Raw genomic sequence first — 25,348 nt, 5'->3', positions numbered from 1 at the left:
TTGTTCATCTAATTCTCTAGTTCCTCCCTTTCAGAGTAAAATTATTCTATATATAGCTTAAGTTTGTTGTGTTCCTGGGAGGAAGTAAGTTCAGGGTCTTCCTACACCACTGTCTTGGATCCCCTTCCTCCCTAATTTTACATGTCCTCTTTTTTCCCAATACTTAGTGATCCTGATGAAAAAGCACGACAATAATGGCTGTAAGAACTCAGTTATCAAAATGTAACCTTCAAGTGCCAGTTAGTTTGCAGTGATGATCACGAGTTCTTAAATGGAGATAACCTTGGTTTAAGAAGGTTGAGCCATAAAAGCAACCCCTTATAATTTAAATTCATCAAATGCAGTGTCAAAAACCAATAACTAATATTTGCCTAGCCTGTGTTTTTTCCTCTATACTACCTTATTGAAGTTTTCCATCAGCCATGTAACGGCAGTGCATGAGAAATCTAGATGCCTCACCAATCCTTATAATTCAGAATATCTAAAAAAAAAAAACTGATCTCTCCCAGACACCCAGTTACCCCAATAATCAGTAGTAAACACTAAATGGAAAAAAATACATGTACTGTAAAAGTACATGTTAATAATTACACACTTCTGTATCTAATGAACACAAATCTTTCAGAAGTCATATAAGTTAGAAATCAGGGTTTTTAAATAGTATTTATCACAGAAAGCTGGATATTAGGGGTAGATTTAAGCTGAATAAATATACTTTTTAAAAATACTTCCTATGTAAAACAAAAATCTATTTTTTCTAGACTGAAATATAGAAATATGTAAAATAAAAATTATTTTGCACTATTTACTCCATGTTGCTTAATAGCCACAATTATACTTTTCAATATTGTATTTAGGAAAGATTTTTAACTAAGCTGTTCAAGTGTAATAAGCCCCGAGACTCCTGGGAATGTAATTATCTCGTTTGTTTTGAATCAGACTGTCTGCAGTTAGTCTAGTGTTTTAATAAGGTCTATAAGGATTAGAATCAGTCAACATATGAATTATGAAACTTCTAGTCAACCTGTACCCTAAAAAAAAAAGGCTAAATCATGTGGGAAATTGGGTATCCCTGCGGGACTGTGGTATATTATTTACAACCATAGTAAGTATAGGAAATGTAAGATTCAGTCAAGAAAGGTTTTGTCATTGAAGGGAAAAAAGAAATCATATACTTCTCAACATGTAAACTTTCCCAACAGAAGCAGGTAGGTCTTTAGCTACTGTAGCTAACAAAGTGGAAAGAAGTGTTACTGCAGTTTTGATAAAGCCAGGTAATTTTAAAATGTGGTCTCTAAGTCTATCTAGTTTAGAAAGAAAATGGTTATCACTATTTTCTCCATTAGAAATTTGCCATATATATTTTAATGAAAATGTTTTTCCATCATTTGCAATTGATTTTATTACCTTCTTGGTATTTAACATTATAAATTGATTATAATCAATATGATTTTTTTCTAGTCAAACTCTGAAAATGTTTTTATTGAAAAAAAAAAATCCAGTTGGGCAGAAGTCCACAGATTCCACCAAAAAAGAGGCTCAAAATAAAGGAAAAAGATAAGAAAGTCAAGGAAAGAGTTTATTTTGATGGAGCAAACCAATCCAAATCTAAGACAATAGAACAGAGTTCTCAAAAGAAATTAACCCCACAATTGCTTCAGAGAGAGCTTACTGATAAGAATTAATCTCCCTGTAAACCATAATAGAGAAATCTACCTATAAAAAGGCCAAAAAGTGATTCTAAGGAGTCTAGATAAAGCAACCCTGTGGTATAGTTTTAACTGGTACTATATCCCAACAGCATGTAGTTTAGGGAAAGGTCCTTAATTAGCTGTCACAAGTGTCAAGTACCGACAGGTGAATCACTTCTGATAAATTTCATTAAAAAATCTCCTGACTCCATCCAACTACCTTTCCTATAGTTCTTACATATTAGTCTTCCCATATTAATTTCCCTTCTGAGATGAGAATGTGATGACTGGCTCATGAACATCATCTGTATGTTTCTGATTGTGATTCATGAAATCTATTTTCTGTTACAATCAGTTCCATGTGAGCTTAGGTTGGGTCCTGCGTGACAACTCTAGAAACTGCATTGTTTCTGTCAAGACTTTAGACTATCCCAGTGGGAGACCAGGCCCTGGAACAAAGGTAGCCACAGCCTGGCTTACACTCTACAGGGATCCAGATGGGAGTGTCTATCTCAAACAATAGTGCTGAGGTCTTAATCTGCACTGTTATTTGTAAGTGGATTCAGAGCCCAGTTCCCATTAGAACTAACCAAAGGTATTTCTACTCCCATATTAATTTATATAAGTTATACAAAATGTCTGAAAACATGGCAGCCAAGATAATGATTCTAAAAGATATTCTAGGGGTGCCTGGCTGGCTCAGTCAGTAGAGCATGCAACTCTTGATCTCAGGGTTTTAAGGTCAAGCCCCATGTTGGGTGTAGAGATTACTTAAAAATAAAAAAATAGGAGCACCTAGGTGGCTCAGTCGGTTAAGGGTCTGACTCTTGATCTCAGCTCAGGTCTTGATCTCAGGGTTGTGAGTTCAAGCCCCATGTTGGGCTCCACACTGGGCATGGAGTGTACTTAAAAAATAGTAAATTAAATAAATAAAAATTTAAAGATATTCTAAAACCCCAAAATACAAACTGTCTGAACTTGAGTATGGTTCAGTTAGGTGAGCAGAAGGTCTCTTGAAGGAGATCTAACACCCTAAGTGTGAATAGCCCTTGTGTGATTATATTGTCTTATGTTTAAAGTCCAAATAATTTTTTTAAGTGGAGGGGGAGGGAATAATGTATCATTTTCTCACTTAGGTATTTTGGGTACTGCAATTTTATTTTACATTCTATCACGTTATCTTAAGTCTTCTCATTGAATGGAAAAATAATTTGCCTCTACTCAGCTTTAATAGTAAAAACGTGAACTTTGGAGAACATGAAATACAAAGAGAAATCAAGTTCATTATATAAACAAAGGGTATTCAAATATCTTTATTTTGCCACAGGGAGTGTAATAAAGGAAAAAGTAATAATTGAATATTTACTAGATTAAATGACAGTGTAGGGAGGAATGTTTTGTTAGCTTACCCCAAATTAAAGAATACATCAAGGAGATGCCTGGGTGGCAGAGCTGGTTGAGCATCCAGCTCTTGGTTTCCACTCGGGTTGTAATCTCAGGGTTGTGGGATTGAGACCTGAGTCAGGCTCCATGCTCAGCATGGAGTCTGCCTGGAATTTTCTCTTCTCCCTATGCCCCTCCCCGCTCTCTAAAAAAAGTAAATTTTTAAATCAATGCACCAAGTACTTTTTAAATTTATTATCTTTAATGAACTATGTTTAACATTTTACAAATCTTCAGATTGTTACAGTTTTCAGCAGTAAATATAGTAATAATGGCAATAAATACAATGAAATGTGAGATTCCTCTGTTGAAATACAAAACATAGAAATACTTAGAAACAAGAGGGCAATATGTCAACTTAAGGTCTGAGATGGAAATTAACATGGTCAAATTCTTTACGATGCCAAAACATGGGTAAATGAGTCATTTGCTATAAATGAATACAAACTTTGAGCTTCACCTTTCTGGGAAGTTTTGAGGGACATTATTTGACCCACAGATTCCTAAAACTCTGTATGTATTGATATCAGAGGATTCAAACACAGAAAGTGATCTGAAAATGATTGCCAAAGCAAAGAAGTGCTTTTATTCCTCAACATTTGTGACCTTCGTGGTATACTCCGTATTATAAAAGGGCGTAAACCCTATACAACTGCATAAATATCATAAAAATTGATTTTATAAAGTCTCAAGATCATAATATGTATTCAAAAATACATATAGCTGTGCTTTAGTAAGCGAATCCATCAGTTAATTGAGGGATAATTTTGCTTTTAAGATATATCCAAAGTATATACAAAGGATGCACAAATGTTAACAATTTGTGATCAAAATTCTCAAGAGTTACATTTGCAAAAAACTGTTGGTTTTCAATTTAAAAATTTAAGAAAGTTGTGAATATTGTTACTTGGGTTAAGAAAAAGTAGATGGCTTCAGCTTTTTAACAGGAAATTTGTGAACTACTCACAAATGAGAAGTTACACATTTTTGATCATTAGAAAAGGTAAATTGCCTATACTTTCCCATTGAGAACAGAATGTGCAGTGTATAAAAAAAAAAAAATTCTGAAACCAAAAAAAGTATTTCTAGAAAAGCCCCTGGGGATACATCTCATTTCCTTTTACATAAGAATGAATAAGTGGCATACTTGAATGATATACCCTTATATCAACATGTGTATTCCATTACCAAGCTAAAAGATGAAACATTTTTATTTAAAGGTAGGGAAAATATAAACTTAAAATATTGAAGTGCACCATTTTACTACATAGTTTCTAACTTCATTCCAACATAACTTATCAATATAAACTGGAGTCAAAAAAACACGAAAGAGAAATGTTACTTGCATGCAAAACTCATTGTTCCAACATGAAACACTAGGTCTATATTTTTTAATTAACAAAAACTGCACATCTGTTTAATTTGGCTAACACAAAGAAAATGCACGTTAAAGAAAGATGTTAGCATATTATCCTTCCAATAAAGCAAGTCTATATCAAAGGCACTTCAGCAGAGCACTAACTCTGTAACCTTTTCCAAGTCATTTTCATTTATGCCACTTTTAATGCATCTTTCTGTAGACCAATAAGAAACCTCCTACTCAAAAAACTAAACCTAGGTATTACCCCAAATATTTCTCCCTCCTATGGATTGGATAAAATATGGCAAACTTTTGCCTGTGTTTTTAAGTTCTTTGGGTTAATTCAGAAAGGAGTATTATCTGACAGGTTAGGTGTTATAGGAAAAACTAAAATAATTACATTACTTTAATGGAAGGAAAAGGAAAACTGGCTGAAGTCGACTATCTTGGGGAAAAAAAAAACGGTTGTCTTTCACTGACTATCCATCTATAATTTGACTAAAGCTAATATGGCTAATTTTGCTTCTTTCAAATTGTTTATGTGCCTTGGGTCTCTATGTTGCTCCCATGTTGAATAGAAGAGGATGAGAAATAAAGTAATTTAGTTTTACTTTTCCCCCAAGGGAAAGGGGAAGCTGCTTCAGATATTTGCCTTCATGGAAATTTTAAGAAAAATGGGATGAGCTGATTTTAATTAACAAAGAGCTTTATTTTTAGGACATATGAATGATAATTCAGAGTTGAAGACAATTATAATTAAAAACAGCTGTTGAATGTATTCATTCTGAATTCTTTTCTATATGAAAAGAGCATGGATATATTACTTTCAAAACTAGAAAAAATGTTGCAAATGCTCTAAGTGATTTAAAAAAAACTTTTACTTCTCCATTAAATTGAAATATTTTCTAAAACATGTTTTATGAATGTCAAGAGAAAAACATCTGGATATATACCCTAATATTCTGAAGGTTTTTTTTGAGTCGTAGGGAAATAGAATTTATTTTCCTGCTCATCAACATTTCAAAAAAAATTAAATGTTCATTTCTTTTAGCTTCACATATTTTGTTAATAAACTGAAAGTTTCTTATGATCACCTAAATATTAAATTTTAAATCAAGTTTAAAATGAATGAATGGCGGGGTAATAGAAAAAATATCCTAAAGCTGATTTTAGCCTACATGTATCAGTGAGTCTTAAAGATATAGGCTTTTTTTTTTTTTTTTTCAGATTGCTAAAAGTTTTCCTTGACAGCTAAGCTCATTTCACTATAGAAGCAGGGAAAAAAAGAAAATTTAAAATAAAAATGAAAGTATCAGAGCGTTCATTTTTCAGATTTCTAAATAACAAGTTAACATCTTACCATTTATTCTGTGAAGTTATATCCAAAAACAACCAAAGAGCTGCTATTTCCCTCTCTAACAACCAAGTAGCTTCTTGCCTATCTTACATGAGTAAGATTTATTTTCAGGTTGATACAGAACACATGCCGTTTATTGCAGAAAAGGAAATATTGTTTGGCCTTTAAATTCTAGAGTAACACCAATAGAGAACATTTATCGTTATTTTCACCTATAGGCAGAGGAGAACATAACAGTAATATTTCACAAGACTATGATGCCCAAAGAATACAGTTTCATTTCTAAATGTTTCGCAGGGGCAGGCATCAAAGCAGAGGCAACATTTTTGAAAGCAACTTTAGGAGAGTACACATTTCACTGTTATTCTTAAGAGGGCTAAATTGGCTGAATGAGCAACATTTTCAGATAACTAACAAACATCCTGAAACTATTTTACATTTTGAGCTCTTGGATACTTCAAATTCATCACCCAAAAATAAATGAAAAGAATAGGCCAGAAAAAGCATTCCTTGGTATCTTTCTCTTTCAGTAGTGAATTGCCATTTTACTATTTACTCTGCTTGAGACATGTCCAGGGACCATGAGCTTGCTCAGTCTCAACTTCTTAAAAAGTTCATACAGCAATTTACAAGAAGCAAGAATAAACAACACGAGACAGCGGAGACACAACCACCCTCGGTGTTAATTTATGGGAAGCAGTGGGCGTTCCTCGCGCTTCTTCCAGATATTAGTCTTGCTATCCTTTTTGGCTAGTGGTGGTCTGCCCCTTTTTTTCGTGGGGGATATATTGGCCTCAAAATCTTCAGCAGTGCTTTTTCTTCCTGGAGACTCTTCCCCAGGGTGTTCCATGATAGCCCCACTCCCTCCGTCTAGGATGTGCCTTAAAGCCGGGTCCTCAGGGGAGCAAACAGTGGTCCCACTCTCGCTACTGCTCAGGTCTAAATCTTCTAAGTAAAGGATCTTAGGCGGATGCATGCTTTTGATGAAAGTTTTCTCCCTCTCGAGTTTTCTACTTGAGTGGTGCTCATTCATGTCCACCCCAGAGTCCAAACTTGTGTCATTGCTCTGGGCTCTCTTGCCCTTTTTCAGGTCTATAAAGGAATGTCTCACTTGTGCGACTGGTTTTCCATCAAGAGACACAAACCATGCTCTGGGGTGGGGGGAAGGCTTTCCTTTGGACAGCTCCAGGAGGGTCTGTTCTGAAATTCCTTGAAGCTCTGATGAGAAGGGAGTCATTACGACAGCTTCATTTAGTGTTCCAGGCACAGAAACCGATTCTAGTAAGCTGTTTGAATACCGGCTCCAATCTGAAGTTTGCGATGGCAAGCTCTGTTGCCCTTCAAGTGGGATATTCTCTTCCCTGGCAGCTGGGGGCTGTGCGTGAGAATGCACTGGCATTTTGGGCAATGTCTGTGTGAAGTTCTCTCTGCTTACTGGTTCCATCAATTGGCCATAGACTAACTGTCCCTTTCTTGGCAGAGTAGCTGACTTAGCAGTATGTACCTGCTCTGGAGTGGAGAAAAGGTCAGACGTTTGAAGAATGGCAATGGGTTGGCTGTAGAGATGCATAAGCTGTTCAGGAATGTGGGAATGTCCATACACCTCCTCATTACCTGTGAGGTATCTCTTTTCCTCTTGTGCATCACCTAGAGATGAAGATAGATTGTTGTTAATATGTTTAGGTTGTTTAGACCCTACAGTGGGCTCCAACGACTGTGTTGGGTTTCTTGAGTAATTGTTTTGATTGGCTGATAGAAATGGAACATCTTCATTGTAGATTTTAAAATTGTCCCGAGTTTTTACCATGGAAACTCTTTCTTCTGCTTCTGCCTTTGATGGCTCCTTTTTCTGAGGGCTATATGAGGAGTTTTTGGCATTAAATAACTGTGACTTGTCCTCAGCTTTTAATGCAACTTTGACTGAACTGATATGATTTATGTGTGTGGTTGAAGTTGTCTGGTCTCTCTTGAGGACTTCGAGTTTAGTGATATTTCTTTCTCTTTTCTGTGGAGTACCACACTTATCCCTAGAGTAGAAGAGATGGCACAAAGTGTTTAAAACTTATGATCCAGAAGAGTCATTAAAAAAAAAAAAAAAAAAAACTATCCCATGACATGTGTATTATATATGCAATGCTACTGTTAGAGTATATCCACTTTTATTTTAATCTACATATTGTAAAAATCAAACTACTTATTTTTATAAATAAACTTTGTAATACCCATAACACACTGACGTGATACTATAATGATAGTTTTGTGTGTTTGTACATATTAATATTTCTCTTACCTGCAATAACAAAGAAGCACAGCAAAAAATCCAATGACAATGACTACTGTGCCTCCTAATATGGCAGTGAGGAACACCGTGTGGTAGGCAGTTATGTCCCTGGAGTCTCCATTTATACCTGAACCTATATACAGAAAATATATTATTTTAGATCAAATTTTCAACCACATCCTATTCTGGGGAAGGCAGATTAAGTATGCGTACACGGTTGTATTTGGTTGCTCCGGTCTCAACAGCAGGCTTCCCAGTGGGTGGAGCATATGTTCCCCACACTTTGGGCTTCATCAGTTGACTTGTTCTGGTCAATGAAATGTGAGCCCCTTAAATGAGGCTGCATGACATGGCCCTGCCCTCTTGCTAAGATCCTCTAATATATGAACAGTGTATCCCACGGTACTGCCATTCCTGCAGCCTATGTTCTGGAATGAGAACAAATGTTGAACTGAACCAAGCCAAGCCCAACAGTCATGACAGTGGCTTCCAGGCCCGACAGTGAGGAAACTTGCTTCAGCAGGCGGTAAAACTGACCCATGTTGTATGGTAGCAAAATATTTGGTGGAATAAACTAGGAGAAAATATTTCTGTGCCCAGAGGTTTGGGGATAGAATGTTGGTAGTGAGGGTTGACTTATTAGCTATAATCAATTTTAAAAGAAATTTTAAAGATAAATTCAAAAAAGAATTTGCCAAGGTAAGTAGGTATGAAAGGTTTTCTAGAAAGGAAAATTGGAGGACTTGAAGGATTCCAAGTTGCGACTCTTTCAGCCTGGCCTCTAGATTAAGAAGATGCCATGCAGAGGTACAAATGACCCATTATCTTCCCATTATGAGAACACACAGATACACTGCTGTTGGAATCCGCTTAAATGCAATAAAAGTGGATTAATGCACCGGGATGATCAGTTGTAGGCTATGAAGATTCTGCATGAAAATAAATGCAATCAATGTTGAGGTAACCTGTTTTAATATCACTAAGACTGCACTTGGTTCACAAATGTATGTAACAAGTCTACTGATCATTATCAACTAGAGTCTAATATGTATTCAGGATGATAAGGTGATAAGAGTAATGAGACAACTGGTTTTCTGGCAAACTCTACCATGAGAAATGTCCAGAATAAAAGACTGAGGATCACAAGGTCTTTAGATCCTTTAACTTTCACATCATCTAATTTGATAAAAATAAATAATAATGATAGTAGTAAAGGTTTTGGAGAATCAGTACTGTGGTTATGCATACAAACTTTGGAGCCAGTGTGCCTCAATTAGAATCCTGGTCTATTTCTTTTTTAAGAAAAACTTGCTATTAAAATTTAATTCTCTTTAAATATATGCATTTCTTCCACCCTCACCCATTCTGGGGAGGAACAGAAAACCCCCACCCCCTCCATTCAGGAGATTCCATGTATAAAGCCTGATATGGTGAGGATGAAGTATAAAAATAGTATTTACAAAAGGGAAGACGGTATCTGTTGCTACCTTAACCTTCAGACACGTCCATTCTCCACCCATTCCCCATCCCCACAGGACGCTTTTGCTCCTTTAGAAAAAGTTCCTGGGAACTCATGTAAGTGTAGAGGCCTCTAGACTTGTACTCAAACCTCAACATCACTCCGTAACATTCTCATTTATTTCTTGGGCAAGTTTCCTTACTTTGTGTCTCAGTTCATATCTGTCAGATCTCACCTATGTGGGTTGTTACAAGGATTAAAAGTTAATACTTACTAAAACACTTAGTGCTTAGCACATGAGAAGCAGTCAAAGTGTTACCTGTATGACACCATTATTGTTGAATGAAACTTCAAGGTTATAAAAGAATAGGCACTCCAGTATTGGCCACACTTTCCTATATATATGGTAAGTAATAATAGACAACAAAGTATAGCATTGCACAATATGAAATTTCTTCAAACAGAAAAGAAGTAAGAGTAACAATTCTATCTGCAGATTCTTATTCAGGATCCAGAGCTGCAATGGAGTAAAGTTTGATAATAACTGGATGAAATTCAACTTCTAAGGATATATGAATATATGTTTCCGCAATAGAACCACTGTACAATAGAACCACTTTTGGAAATAAGAGGCTGGTACTGTTGGGTTTCCCCAAAATTTTATATGTAGGACAACAGCAAAAAGTATGCGTGTGTGTGTGTGTGTGTGTGTGTGTGTGTGTGTGTCTAAAAAGACAAAGGCAGAAAAGGATATTTTCACTTAAATATATTTGAAAATGCATATTTAAAAACAGTCCTAAGTACTTGATTTTTAAACTCTACTATAGAAATCTATGAAAAACAACTTGATTTTAATTTCTTGTACTTATTTTCCGAGGAATTCTAGAATTCTATTTAAGACTTATTTAAAAAACAGATTTAGTATGTTATTAACCAAATTTTAAGTAAAGTAGCTCCAGCACACCAGACACTAGTCCATCAGAGGACCAACTTTGATTTTACAAAATGTGATTTTACTCAAAATCTACACTTTGCGGGGGGGGGGGGGAGGGGGACATTAGGGATCATCATATCCAACTCCTACAATTTAGAAATAAGAAAACTAATACTAAAATGGGTAAGTACCTATTTCAAGGTCAGCCAGATAATTACTGGCAAAGCCAGAGCTATAATCAAGCTATCTGTATTTCTAGTATAGTGTTCCTTTGACTGTGATATACTTGTGGGTGGATTTTTCAAAAGCATCAGTAGAAGCTCTCTAATTCAAACTAAATGGGAATCCCACACTTCTATTTTAGTACTCTGATTCATACAAAATCTTTTCCGACATATAAGCTAAAACAAAATTTCCACCTACTCTAGAAAATTATTTGACTTTTGTAATTCATAGTCATCTTATATAAATTGATTTCAGGTATATTTTTCGTGTAAAGTACATTTCTCTATAAAACTCAAGTGTTCTTTAGGTTATTAGAAATGAAATAACTTGCATTTAGTTGAGTTGAAGTATTAAATATTAATTGTTCTTTTTCATCAATATTTCATTATAGTTGCAAATCTAGAATTAAATAAGGCCAGACAGCTGGCAAGACTGCAGGATATTTTGCATCATGAAGAACAAAAGTAACCACCCTCTGGTTTCTGAATAAATAATCTCATAAGCACAAAGTTCAAACAAAAACAGGGAGAACATCCCCCTTGATCATAATGGTTAATGGCTCATATTTCTTCTATTGGAATCCTAAATTTGGGTTTCATTGGAGGGAAAAAAAAGGTCTTGTTACCTTGCATGGTTTAAAATTCAAAGGTTGTCAATATAAAATGAAAAAAATTAAACTATTAAAAAAAGACATTTTCAGAAAGAACAGAGCCTTCAAATTATTAATAGACAGCCATAACAAAGTTAGGTGATTGAATGCTGTAGAGAAATGTATGTATATGTATGTAAAATGTCACCCACATCCTGGATCGGGGTATGCATGGGACTGTTCCGGACTAGCACCTCAGCTGGGAGCCCAGACCCTCAATAAACCAAAAGAATTCTCTGACACATGATTAAAGATGTAGGAATGACCTATGCATTCAACCTCCACACTCCCCCCAAAACTTCACTAAAATGACACTGAAAGTTTTGCTTTGTTTTGTTTTTCTAAATCAACCAGCCCACAGGTTAACGGAGAAAAGGAGAACAAGATAAAAGAGGAAGAAGGCGCTGAAGGCTGGAAAGACTTAGCAAAGCTGGCAACAGGGAAAGCCAAGAAGCAACTCAGCTGATCCCAGTGAGCACCCCAGAAGGCCCATAAAGTCGGAGCAGGCCTGTGGTGCAACCAGTCTACATGACCACAGGTTAGAAGACTTTAAGAAGATTTAATGGATAAAACATGCAATGTTTGAGTATTTTGAGAGATTTACACGACTCAAGATGCATGTGTGATTTCCTTACTACAAATCATACAGATAATCTGATAGCATGTTAAATCTAGGAAAAGTAAAATACTCATTTGTCCTAGAATATGAACAGACGGTTCCTAGTGGACAAGTCTTAGCTTTTGTCCACCTCCAGTTCCTATGTCAGGCCAAACCTTCATTTGGGGTATTGCATGTCTTATCTTGGAAACAGTATGGGGACACTATTTTTCAACAGCCCTTAACCCCAGGAGTGTGCTCATGACCCAAGTCTGGGCCAACCAAATTCTTCATCCCTAGAATGCAGGAACAGTGTGAGGAAAAGACTGCAAAGGGTCAGAGTCAGCCCTATATGCAACAGCAATCTTGCAAAGTCACACAGTCCTGCTAACTGGGTTCCCTAGGATTCCTGGCTTTTGGAATCTAGTTCTTTAGCCTTTCCTGGCATCCAGTGAACTCCCTATATCCTAATTTTATGTAATTTTTATGTAATTATCCAAGAGCTGTTCCTGTTGCTCACAACCCAAGGCTCTAACTGATGTGGGTGGAATTTATTCTTGCAAAGTAAACATTTAATTTGAACAAACTTTATACTTCACAGATTCATCAGACATCATAGCTATAAAGGACCTTAGAGTTCATTGAGCTTAATCTTTTCTTATACACATGAAAAAATATTAAAATAAAGCTGAGATCAAGAGACTAGAAGCTTTTTCCAACATTATATAGTCAGTAAGTGGCAATGTTTACAATAAAATCAAGACCTAGCAGTATCAATTCCAGTTTGCCTATTTGGATTTTTTTTCAAATTACTTTTGTTTCATTTTTACAATACCTCTAGTTCCTGGAAGTGGAGCTGCTATCCAGTAGCCCAAATGTGGTGCATCATATGTCCAAATTAAGTGATTATTATATGCCTTGACTGTTCCCCGGCCATGATTTACCCAAGCACCTATAAAAAGGCAAGTAAAAAATACCAGTTAGTTTATACGTCTTTACTGCTGATAGGAGTTTGCTGATAGTCATGTATAGAATACTTTGCAGGACTCTTTCAAAGATTATGAAAACTCTGGCAATATGTTATCCTGGGATAATACATATTATATCATAATACAGTGCATATTGGGGTGCCTGGGTAACTCAGTCGGTTGAGCGTCTGACTCTTGGTTTTGGCTCAGGATATGATCTCAGGGTCGTGAGATTGAGCCCCACGTTGGGCTCTGCACTTGGCGTGGAGTCTACTTGGGATTCTCTCTCTCCCTCTCCTTCTACCTCTCCCCTCATTCACATGTGTTCTCTCTCTAAATAAATAAAGAAATAAAGTCTTTAAAATATATTTATAGTGCATATTATAATAATGTATACAATAGAATGATCTGAATGCTTGTTATGACTAAAGAAAATAAAGTCATTATAAATAAGAAAGTATACATATTTAGGGAAATCATGACTCTCCAAGTAATGTTTAAATGTGCATATCGAAGTATGTCTTAAGGATGTGAATAGTGAAATCCAAATTTATCAATAGGCGGTTATTTGTCCCCTGTTCTGGGATTCTGATTAACACTTATAATGTATATTTTACGGCCTCATTAATTTTTTTATTAAATACTGTTTGGGTCTATTACTACTGGCATGGCTCTTTTAGAACCAAATTTTTAAGAATATTTTTTAAAATGCTATCTGCTCTGGGGTGCCTGGGTGGCTGGGTCAGTTAAGCATCCTACTCTTGATCTCAGTTCAGGTCTTGATCTCAGGCTCATGAGTTCAAGCCCTGTACTGGGCCAGTGTGGAGCCTACTTTAAAAAAAAAAAAAAAAAAGTAAAATAAAATGCTATCTGATCTAATAAAATGCCATCCATAGACAAAGAATTCAGTAAAACCCAGTTCTTTTATAGAGTTCAGCATAACAACGCTTTTTTATAAATTCAGTGTGTATTTGTACTTGGTTTGTTAATTCACTGTAATGATACATCTACAACATGTAAAACAGTGTTTTTAATAAGGTAGACAAACTTGATGGAAATGGATCAGCTTACTGCTTTTAAATAGCCACATTAAGCATTACATATCTGATATATGAATTCAAATATTTTGTTACTGGAAGGTACGTTAGAGACAAGGGCCTTTGTCAGGATGAACAATCAGAACTCAACACAGCTATTCTTTGAAATGTTTTAAAACAACTCTTTTATTCAAGAAATTAGGAAATTCAGGCCCAAATAAGTGGTTTAAAATCCCACTGCTGGTAAATGGACTAGACTCCAGGGCTTAGAGCTTTTACTCCAGTGATTACAACATACTATATTTGGTCTTAGTCCCCAGTCCTGGCACAGAGCTGCTAAAATCTTTGGAGTTTCCCATGTGATAAAAGGTGAAAAGAGTGCTTCTTGTTGTTCATAACAAGCCACTTTCAACCACACCTGACTTTATGTTAACGAGGTGATTTTTGGAAAGTCCCAGGGGGTGCTGGTTGCCAGGTAAAACCCACCATGTGATTATCCCTCCGGAGAGGGCAGATGGGCTGAAGATTAAGGTCAGTCACCAATGGTCAATGGCAATGAACCAGGCCTACATAATGAAGTCTCCATAAAAACCCCGGAACTACAGGGTTCAGAAGGCAGAGTTGGTAAACACATGGAGGTGGTGGGAGGGTGATGCACCCAGAGGAGAGGGTATCCTTTTATAATAAACTGATAATCTAGTAAGTAAACGGTTTTCCTGTGAGCTGTTCTAGCAAATATCGGTCATGGGAACTTCCAATTTGTAGCTTGCTGGTCAGTAGCACAGATGACAAACTGGACTTGCACTTGGCCTCTGAGGTGGGGGCCAGGGGGCAGTCTTGTGGGACTGAGTCCTTAACCTGTGGGATCTGATGCTAATTCCAGGTAGACAGTGTCTAAATTGAATAGAATTTTAGGACACCCAGCTGGTGGAGAACTGCTTGGTGTGAGAAAAACAACCCCCCCTCCCCCCTGTATTTGGTGACCTGAAGTGAAGTACTGAGTGTAGAATCACACTGAGAGGAGACTTTTTTCCCTTACAACTATCTTTTTTACTTATATAGCTTCCATTCTTTCTTAAAAGCATGTATATATTATTTATTTACTTTTTACGGTAAACATTTGTTTGGATTTTTTTTTTCCCCTAACTACCCTTCTAATTACAGTGAAGTCTCATTCCATCTCTTTGAAGGTTGATGGCTCCCTGTTTTCAATCCACATGATTAGTTTGGGGCTCCAACACAGAACCTTAAGCCTTAATAATAAAATAAAATAAATAAATCTGTACATTCTGTTTGTAAATCACAAACACTGGTTCTGAGATGGGCACGAAAACTCCATTCTATAATTGCAATTAACCCAAGAGCTTGTGCAATTGCTACTAGGGAAAGAATCTTTCTTTCCATTAGACTTTAACCTGGCTAGGTATAAAGTCTGAGCACCTACACCCTTCTTGCCACTCTGAAGGTAAATCCTATCCCAGAAAGGTATTAGCACAGAGGAAACAGGTGAGAGAATCAAGTCCTGTGAAACTGTCTAGGCTCTGTATCCTGACTCATCCAAAACAATTATGGATCATATCCCTTTTTTTGTTTTGTTTTGGCAACTTAAAGACTCCCATCTTATTTATACAGAAACACAAGAACAAAACCAAGGGAAGCAGAGGAGGAAAACGTGCATCTATTTAGGAGGCTAAACTCAGGGACCAAAATTGGTATCTGAGTTTCTTGTTTTGGGATTTTTTTTTTTTTAAATAATCACTCTGTATCTTGATAATACAATGTTACTTATTTTCATGAAATTAACATACATTTCTCAATTGCCTTAACCAACCTTTTAGATACAAGTTCATATTGTCTATCAAAACAAAAGCCTGTAAGAGTAGAAATAATTTTTTAAAATGTATTTCTACTTTTCTATTCAAGATCTTGGGGGAGGCTCAGTCAGTAGAGCACACGACTCTTTTTTTCTGGAGGGGGGAGAGAGAACATGAGCAGGGCGGGGGGCAGAGGGAGAAGCAGACTCCCTGCCCAGCAGGGAGCTCCATGTGGGGACTCGACGCTTAACTGAGTCACTGAGGGGGCCAAGCACATGACTCTTGATCTTGGGATTGTGAGTTTAAGCCTCATGTTGGGCATAGAGCTTTAAAAAAAAAAGGCATGTGAATGTGAGTAAATAATGCCATTTTTTTAATGTAGTATACTGACATCATTTTCCCCATAGTTGTATTATACTAATCAAAGTGGGCCAATTTTAGTCATTTTAAAGTGCTTAAAATAGTAACATTTAGTGCTAATAGACATCAATAAAGCTGAAAAAATTTTAATAGTAATATAGAAACATATTTCTAAGAGCAAACATTCAAACATTCAAAAAGGGCAATATCCAAAATATTTTCACCTAGCTCACATACCTATGTTCATATCAAATGTCCAGGCAGGTATGTGATCCCCTGCACTTATATCATTTGTATGTAGAAGGGGGAGAGAAACTTGAATAGAGCCATCCACCTTTAATTCTTTTCCTCCAGAATATATTTTCACACATATTGCAGCAAGAGGAGTCAATTCAAGACTTTCAAAACCTAAAAAAGAAGACAGTTTATTAAAAATCATATGCAAAATACAGGTTGTCGTTGCATACTAATAAAAGTAATATGGGCCTAAAATATTTAAGTCCTTTATCCACCTAGGGTTATCCATTTTAATATCAAATAGATACTGGATCCTCATTAAAGAATTTTAAAATATATCATAAATACAGGTGATACCTATATAACTTGACAAATCAATATGAGCCTAGAGATCTAATTCTTTCAGAGTCATGTGATTTAAGGTCACTGGAATCTAATTCAGTGTTTTAAAAACCTACAAAACAACAACAAAAATACATCTCACTAAGTATCCTACCCAAATAAAGGTTCTACCATATCACATCATCAATACAGATATGGGTCTAAAACTTGGTCTCTCCTGCTTCCAAGAGCACCTGTTTCAAGTACGAGGACCAACAGACTCAGTTATACTCCTTAAAGTTACCTTGTGTCAAAAACGTTCTGACTCAAAATGCAAATTTGATAGGTTTGACAAACATGAAACAAAATCAGCAATACTGTTAGCTGATAAAGGTAATAAGCTTTGTACGTTTGATTAATAGCATAATTGAAAGAATATAAACTTAAGCTAAATACAAGTATTAAAATACTAGATTTCAAAGCTTGAAAAGTAGGGAAAGTGGGATTAATAGAATTGGTTATAGTGTTTTGCCTAAGGCTTTAAAGTATGATTATACATATAATTTATAACATGCCTTCTTAAATATCAGGATCTACCTATATTTCTCTATCACTGACAGGAAAAGAGTAGAAAATGCATTTGTTTTGTTTTTAAATATTAGCAATGCCAAAGTAATAATATAACCAGAATATTTATAATGAATAAAGTAATATGGTTAAAGATGTTACAATTTAATATAAATTTTCTACAAATAATTTGGTAATTTTAGATTTCCCAGTTAAATTTACTAATACATTAGAAAGAGCTGACTAAGGTATATTTATTACATATTATTTGCTCTTCATGGGTAAACTTGAATCTTCAGCTTAAAAGCTAGAGTTTTGTTCATTCGTTCAGCAAATATTTATAACGAGTCCCTATTGGTACCTCATACTCATCTCGGTTCCAGAGATGCACTGGGTACATGATGTCTTACACTGGGTTGCAATATTTTTTTCACAATCCTCATATTATCAAAAATGCTTTTTTCCATTTCTTTGCCCATTGTCAGTCTTCCCCCCATTCAAATGTCAGTGTGTGGTAGAAGGTACCTTACCAGGGCTTTGAGGAAATTCTGGAAAGGCAATGTAATTGCAGGGTCATAAAAGCTGCCTCTCTGAGGAGGGGATGTGTGAGCTGTGGCCAAATGATTAAGGGGCCATCCATGCAAAGACCTCAGAAAGTGAAAAGCCCCCAAATCAGAAGTGATCTTGGTATGTGCAAGGATGAAAGAAGGCTGAAGGGCAGAGAGGGAGAAATAGCAGAAGGCCTTTGAGTCCGTGGAAAGGAATTCTCATTATCACTTCTACTATACCTGGTGTAGATCTTCAGTTATCACACAGAGCAACTATTGACTTAATGAAAAACTTCAATTAAACATCTTTGTAAGCTTCCTGAAACACTAATCATAAGATGAGCAAAATAATGCCATACGTATTTTATAGACTAGTGACACTAGTAAAAGTCCAAGGTAAGCCCAAAGAAATGATCAAGTATCTGTTAGTAATTGTAATTTCTTGTATCGAACTGTTTGGTGAAGCCTGCTGGCTTTCTGAGGTGACTGCTTTTAACCCCACCCCCACCCCCAGTTCTTTGCCGCCAGTGGCTTCACATGCTAAATGCAGCTGAAGCTGAGGAGCTCAACCAACCCCCCCACCACCACTTGGGATAAGGCCAACTCAAAGAAGAGAATGGTACAGGGAAAAGGATTAAAGACAACGAAAAGGAGGCAACTTGAAAAAACACTTTCGTACTCACAGAGCTCTAGAACTAAGCCACCAGCAACGTGTGGCAACTTAAATTCAAAGGGAATTGGTGCTTTAGTTCCTCAGTGCACTAGTCATCCTTCAGGAGCTCAACGGGCACATGTGGCTAGTAGCTACCACACTGGACAGAGCAGGACAGTCCCATCTGACAGCACTGCTCTGGAACTTTTAAAACGTTAGCAGCATTCTCAAGATAATGAAACATTAAATGAATAATCTCAAAAGCAGGTGGTAGAGGAATGCTGGAAGGGAGAGGATATTATGTCCCCTTCTCACTGAACCTAATGAGTCTCGTCATAAAAACTCTCCAGTGCAACACGAGCTTCCTCTATGATATGGTACACTGGTATCATTCTTGTCAATGTTTGTGCGCATCTGAGAAATCTTGGCAGGTGTCTTAGATTGGCTTCTTCAAGAACTGACCCTGAGAGAACAATTTGGAAGGAAGTACCCATCACTGAGGGAGTGGAAGAGTACAGAGAAGAAGGAAGGAAGCCAAAAGAGGATATATTAAGGAAGAGATGTGTACTCTCTTTGTACTCTTGTCTGCTGTCGAGAGCTCGCCCGTGTGAGGGCCAGCCTGCCTGCTGGACTCTGGAATGTCCTGGGCAGGTGTGTGCAGTAGGAAACACAGGCCTGTAACAGACAGTGAGGGCCATCTTGCTGGAGCATCGCTACAGCAGGTGAGAAAGAAAACAAAACCAAAACATCTACATGTTTATTACTCTAATTTCCGGTTGTTCCGCAAATGAAATGGACCAGAATAGGACACAACTGAAGTCATCAAAATTACAGATTGTCTGAGGTGATTTTTAAAAACAGTGGAGAGTCAGTTATATGTTGCAACAAGTGGCAGAACTGGTGGCACAAATGTGGACGTACAGAGGAAAGAGATTTTTATGGGGTTTATTCATGGGTGCATTAAATAAAATGTAAAATCCCATCATCCTCTTACCTTTTAGGTCATGACAGCCAGAGGTACATAGACGCTGTTGAATCTGGGATACAGCTGACCCTTGAACAACATGGATTTGAACGAGCAGGCCCACTTATGTGGACTCTCTTTAATAAATACAGTACTATAAATGTATTTTCTCTTATGATTTTAACATGTTCCTTTCTCTAGCTTATTGTAAGAATATATTATATAACACATATACAAAATATGTTTTAATAGACTGTTACTGGTAGGGCTTCTGGTCAACAGTAGGCTATTAGTAGTCAAGTTTTTGGAGAATCAAAAGTTATACAAGTTTTAACAGTGGGGGGGGACAACCCCTGCATTGTTCAAGGGTCAACGGTATATATTTTTAAAATATTTATAATTTTACTCATAGGGAATATCAAATATATTTAAGAAAAACTTCCAATTGCTTACTCTAATCTATAAACTTTTTTATGTCTAACAATTATAATTAATTTGATAAGATTGACTAGAAGGTCAAATTATAAAAATATGTATAAACTTCTTTAAATCAAATTTTCATTTTTAAATATATTTTTTAACTTGCAAAGTTATACAACATATTACTATTTCCTATACGTTGTTTACCTCCTTTGGATAGAAATATCCTGCAACTTAAATTTTCCATTAACTTAATATAATGTATGCAGAAGATTCCGGTATAACCTTTTTCATTGGATAAGAGGGAATTTCCTATAAACATTTTAATAACTAGCTTTATGTACTATTTCTATTAACTATGATTATGTAAAAAGTAGATAATACCTGATTTATTGAGAGTAATTCCAGTTGTATACAGGAAATTGTCCACTTTCAAAAATTGTTGTAGAACTGTAAGATAGCCTGTTACATTGCTAATGTGATGGTTGTCGGGTAGTTTAATTAAGGCTTTTGAAAACTGAACACTTGGTTGAGATTTGGCATCTGGAAAAGGGAAACCTCATTAACAAACAGACAAATGCATATCAAGCAGAACATCATTGCTTAGGACACTTTAACATCTCATAATTATTATTTTAAATTCAAAACTGAAATAAGTAAGAAATCTTCCTTTCTTTAGATGACACAAGGCCCTTTACCCTAGAAACTGCTTGATTCTTCTGTCCAGAATTTCTTCACCCTTTTTTTGGGTTTCACTCCAGGGACCCACATACCATTTTAGTCCATATGGTTCACTTGGGGTTTCATTTCTGTAACAGGAGTAGAGTTAATGGTGCATTCCAGAATGGGCTGGAACCAATCCAAGTGTCATTCCATTTATAAATGTTATCTCATGTTAATAACTTTGAATTGACTATCCTTTAATATAACTTAGGGAGTGAGAATTCAGAATATTGATACTTCTGTAATTAATGTATTTTTAACAATCTAAGGGTCAACTCTTAAATCATTAAAACTTATCAAAACATCAACTATTGCTTTGACTTTAAAGGCCACTGATAAAGACAGAAGCAATCAGTTAAATCATTAGAATTTTAAAAGTTCCAGTTTCTAAATAGTTACATGATAAATAAAATGTAATATAATTCTCAAAATCAGTATATAGTTTACATATGAAGCTAGAAAAATAATACCTGGAAAATAAGGGATATAAATAAAAACAACATACTTACATTATTCTTGTTTGGTTAAACTGTTAAATTTAATCGTCAATTGTTTAAATAATCTTATACCTTCCGTCTGATCACTTTACCCATACTATCTACACATTACTCTTTTAAAACGTGTCTTGAATTTCAGATTAATGGAAGCTAAATGAGACATGAAAACTGAATGCAATACCTGACCCTAAAATGGAGTCGGAAAAAAAAAAATGTGTCAGTGGACAAAACAGGAATTTGGATGGTAAGTTATCCTATCAAAATAATTTTGCTGGGGCGCCTGGGTGGCTCAGTCAGTTAAGCGTCTGCTTTCGGCTCAGGTCATGATCCCAGAGTCCTGGGATTGAGTCCCACATGGGGCTCCTTGCTCAGCAAGGGGCCTGCTTCTCCCTCTGCCTGCCTCTGTCTCTCTAATAAATAAATAAAATCTAAAAAAAAAATATATATTAAAAAAAATAATAATAATTTTGCTGAACTGTGCCATGGCCACTTAATATCCCTAATTCTTAGGAATTGCATGCTTAAGTATTTAGAGGTAAAAGGCCATGATATGTGTAACTTACTTTCAAATGGTTCAGAAAAAAAAAAAAAAGCATACCCAGAGCACAAATACACATAGTAAAGCAAATGGAATACAATGTTATCAATAGGTGACTCTGAGTAAAGGGTATGCAGGAGTTATCTGTCCCTGATTCTTCCAACTCTTCTGTATTGTGAAATTATTTCTGTATTTGAAGTTATTTCCAAATACAGAGTTAAAAACTTAAAATATGTGCCTTAATTATGTTGAAGCCCCAAATTTCTTAGAATTGAAAACATGTACACTAAGTAAAATGTCTGGCTGAGCTTCTCTAAGGTTTGTACATTCCTGAAGTTTCTAATTTCTCCTGCTCCCTTTCCCACAAATACACACAAGCCTAACACATTTTCATTGCATAAACCATACACTTTTTTGATCAAATCCTGGAAAAAAAAATATAAGCGTTTTATGGAAGTTGAGAAGTGAGGATGGGCATTTTCTAAGGAAGGATTTAACATCTGCAGAAACATCCATCCCTTCCTCATTAGCCCTATCAATAGGGAAATGAGGCAGTAAAAGGAAGTGATCTGAGACCTCAAGAGAGCTCCGTGTTATGGAGACGCACCAAGACATAGCTAGTATTTTCCAGACAAATGAGTGTTCACTATTGCTTGGTAAAATGCAAAAGAGTGGCCCATGGACACGTTCGCACTAATCCATTTCATATATTCTGGAGGAAATTACAATTTGTAATGGGGTTTGAAGAGGACAGTAAGGACTAGGAAGGTGCCAAAACAAAACCAAAACAAATTGCTGAAGAGGGACTGTTTTTGTTAAGGTCCCAACAGCATAAAATGTAGCCTCTCTCTGTCGTCAGTAGTTCCAATTTACTTGTCATCCGTCTATGCACAATGCCACGTGCACCCATTTGGCCGTTCACCAGCAAACTCGGCAGCTCACAATTCTGTTAAATGCATTCGAGTTCAAGAGTTAAATGCATTCGAGTTCTGCTACTTTCCTCAGTAAATGACTCCAAAATTAATCATGCCTGAGTTTAATTTTTTTCCCAAATAATATTTCTTTAATACTTTAGAAAGAAATAAGATACCTTCTGAAAATGAACTTTCACAATTTCTTTTACCATGACTGTTACTGGACTCTACTTTTGAAGATTTTCTGCTTCTACCAGTCATTCCTATTATGCTCAGTCCTAAACATTAATTCCCCAATACAAAAAAAAAAAAAAGGCAAATTGTTGTCATCTATAGAGGTTCTATAGAGGTTTTATACAACATGCAGTAAAAGAGTGACTAAATGCTGGGGTTTCCCCCTAAGGACTATTAAGGAAGATGGAGGGGCGGAGGTGGGGGGAGAGGTAAGCCTGAAACGGTCTTTCTCATGGTTGGTAAAGTGAAACTGGAGACCACAGCTTGAATCAGACCTAAAATAAGGCTTCCTGTGGTATATGCAAGTGGGGTAAATCCCATCTGCTGAGGAAAGACCTTACCTGGTCTCGGGCTTTTCCCTGCTCAGGCAGCAGGCTTAATGCTAGATGCAGGGATGAAGGTGCCTGCAAATTAGAGAATCCTAAAGTTTTCCCAATTTCACTAACCACTAAAGCCCAGTGAGAGATGTGTTTTGAAGAGAAGTTGAGAATCTCTGTGCAACATTTCCAAAAGTCAAATGTACCTACTCGGGCAGGGGTGGGAGGTGGTGGTGGTGCTAAAATGGTAAAGGACGAGTCCCGCTGCACAAAACCCCATACTGTAGTCTGACAGTGAAATAAGAATCAGTTCAGATCAACTTAGAGCAGTACTAATCCTCCCTGATCAATTTAGGGTTTTTTCCAAGGGATAACCAACATTGATTCACTAGTGAAGTACAGTTACATAATTCAAGTGATAATAATCACTTTAAGTTTTTACTTACGAGCTGAGAAGAGTTGTACTTACCAGCTAATTTCCCAGTAATTAAAACAGTGTCTTCAAAGAGCCATATATTTGCTTGGCTTTGCGGGAACAGTGAAAGTGTAACTGATGAATATACTGTGAAATATAGCACAATTAAAATGTTTTATTAAATGTGGGGGGAAACTAGGGTAAATATAGTCTATTCCAGCAGTCCCTAAAATGTGGGGGCGAGGGGCGGGGGGATCTGTGGAAACAAGGAAACATAAATGTAAAGTATGATGGAGGGGGGAAATAGAAGATACAATAAAGTGAGAAAAAAAGGCCAGGGGTCAATTTTATTTTACTTAAGCCTATTTCCAGTAGTTTGTACCAAAGTGACTATTGATGTTCCCTAACCCCAGTTATAGACGGTCTGGTTAAATGCTTGAATCATCCTGAAGAATCCTCTGCTATTTTCTCTATATAATGGTTACTTGTTATTTCCTTCTAATGATTTTTTAAAAATCTTGGCTCCACAATTCAAGGTTCTCTGAGATAGAGACTACATCCACTGCTTGCTTGTTTTTTTTTTAAACTTCCTGCATAAGGGCGCAGTGCGCTTCATCACACAGTAGGGTTTGCCAGCCTCTGGGCTGGCAGAGCAGGAAAACAGTTGAACACATAATGAACAAATGATCCACAGGCAACCACTGTTAGTAATGCAGGAGGAGGCCAGATCTGCCTGCAAGAGTAGGCGCCTTCAGTAACTGGTGGGACAAGTGCAGAGGACCTGAAAGATAACTACATTATTTCAAGGTCAGAAGAAGCAGGAACGAAAGACCATTTTATAAGAACAGATCAAATAAACTTACTAAAAGTGAGTTCTCATTTGATAGCTTTCCTCTATCCAATATAAGTATTTGAATTTAATAGAAATAATATCCCTAAATCACTTAGGACAGGATAAAACAGATTTGTATGGGAATACTTTTCATGTTTTAAGATATTTCAAAGAGCTGTAAAGGAAATAGAAAAAAGAAGATAAAACACAAAAAGATACGAATGGATATAAAACAAAATATACTTTTTCCTGCAATAGGAAAAGAAGACTACCAGGCAAAAGTGTAATTTCAATTCAGAAGCCATTAATAGACTAATTAATGGCTTTATTAGATTGGAGAGAAAGTGTTAGGGTAGTAGCTTAGACCTTGAGATGATTGTAATTAGGGCACTTTCCCATATTTGGCCACTCTCTCAGTCACAGGTAGCTTAAAATGGGGGCAGCCCTGACAGTTTAAGGTTATGAAACCTGAGGAAAATCTTCTGAACTTCACTAAAATTTACATGTAGATTTCCTTTCACAGACAAAATGTTTCTCATTATAAAAGGGATGAATATCCACTATGGAAAGGTTGAGAAATAAAGGAGAAGAAAGTGATGGTCATCACAATCCCACAACAAAGACAATAACTATTAATATTTCAGTATACTCTTTATGGATTTTTTCCTGTGATTTTTTAAAAAAATAGCATAATATTATATACACAATATTTTTACCCTACTTTTTCATTTAAGGTAATATCATAAGCATTTCTGTCCCTCAATAGAAACCTTTTCTAACATTTTCAAGGTCACATATTTCATTTCTTGAAGTATCAAGACTTACTGAACCACTATACTAATATATACTTAGATTGTTTTCATTTTCACTATTATTGCAAAAATAATCAACATCCTTGTATATGAATATCTGTCAAATTTAGTTATTTATCTATCTGTTTTTAGGAGAGATTACTAGCAGCGGAATACTGGTCAAAGGTTATGAAGATTTTGA

At 36.1% G+C, this 25,348-nt stretch overlaps 1 protein-coding gene across 1 annotated transcript in view; it reads right to left on the bottom strand.

Moving 5' to 3' along the window:
* Nucleotides 1–3,307: 3,307 nt before the first annotated feature.
* Nucleotides 3,308–25,348, bottom strand: part of FAM171B (family with sequence similarity 171 member B) — a 63,913-nt gene continuing 41,872 nt past the window's right edge. Inside the window, exons 3-8 of the mRNA XM_036073830.2 lie at nt 23,578–23,670; nt 20,270–20,428; nt 16,414–16,584; nt 12,833–12,949; nt 8,142–8,265; nt 3,308–7,878 (exon numbers count right to left, since the gene is read on the bottom strand). Coding sequence (XP_035929723.1) covers nt 6,534–7,878; nt 8,142–8,265; nt 12,833–12,949; nt 16,414–16,584; nt 20,270–20,428; nt 23,578–23,670 — 2,009 coding nt within the window. The 3' untranslated portion in view covers nt 3,308–6,533. The remainder of the gene's footprint in view (nt 7,879–8,141; nt 8,266–12,832; nt 12,950–16,413; nt 16,585–20,269; nt 20,429–23,577; nt 23,671–25,348) is intronic.

Source organism: Halichoerus grypus, chromosome 4 (genome assembly GCF_964656455.1).
Source record: "Halichoerus grypus chromosome 4, mHalGry1.hap1.1, whole genome shotgun sequence".
In the NCBI taxonomy this organism is placed as follows: Eukaryota; Metazoa; Chordata; class Mammalia; order Carnivora; family Phocidae; genus Halichoerus; species Halichoerus grypus.
This window is presented reverse-complemented; position numbering and strand designations above follow the sequence as displayed.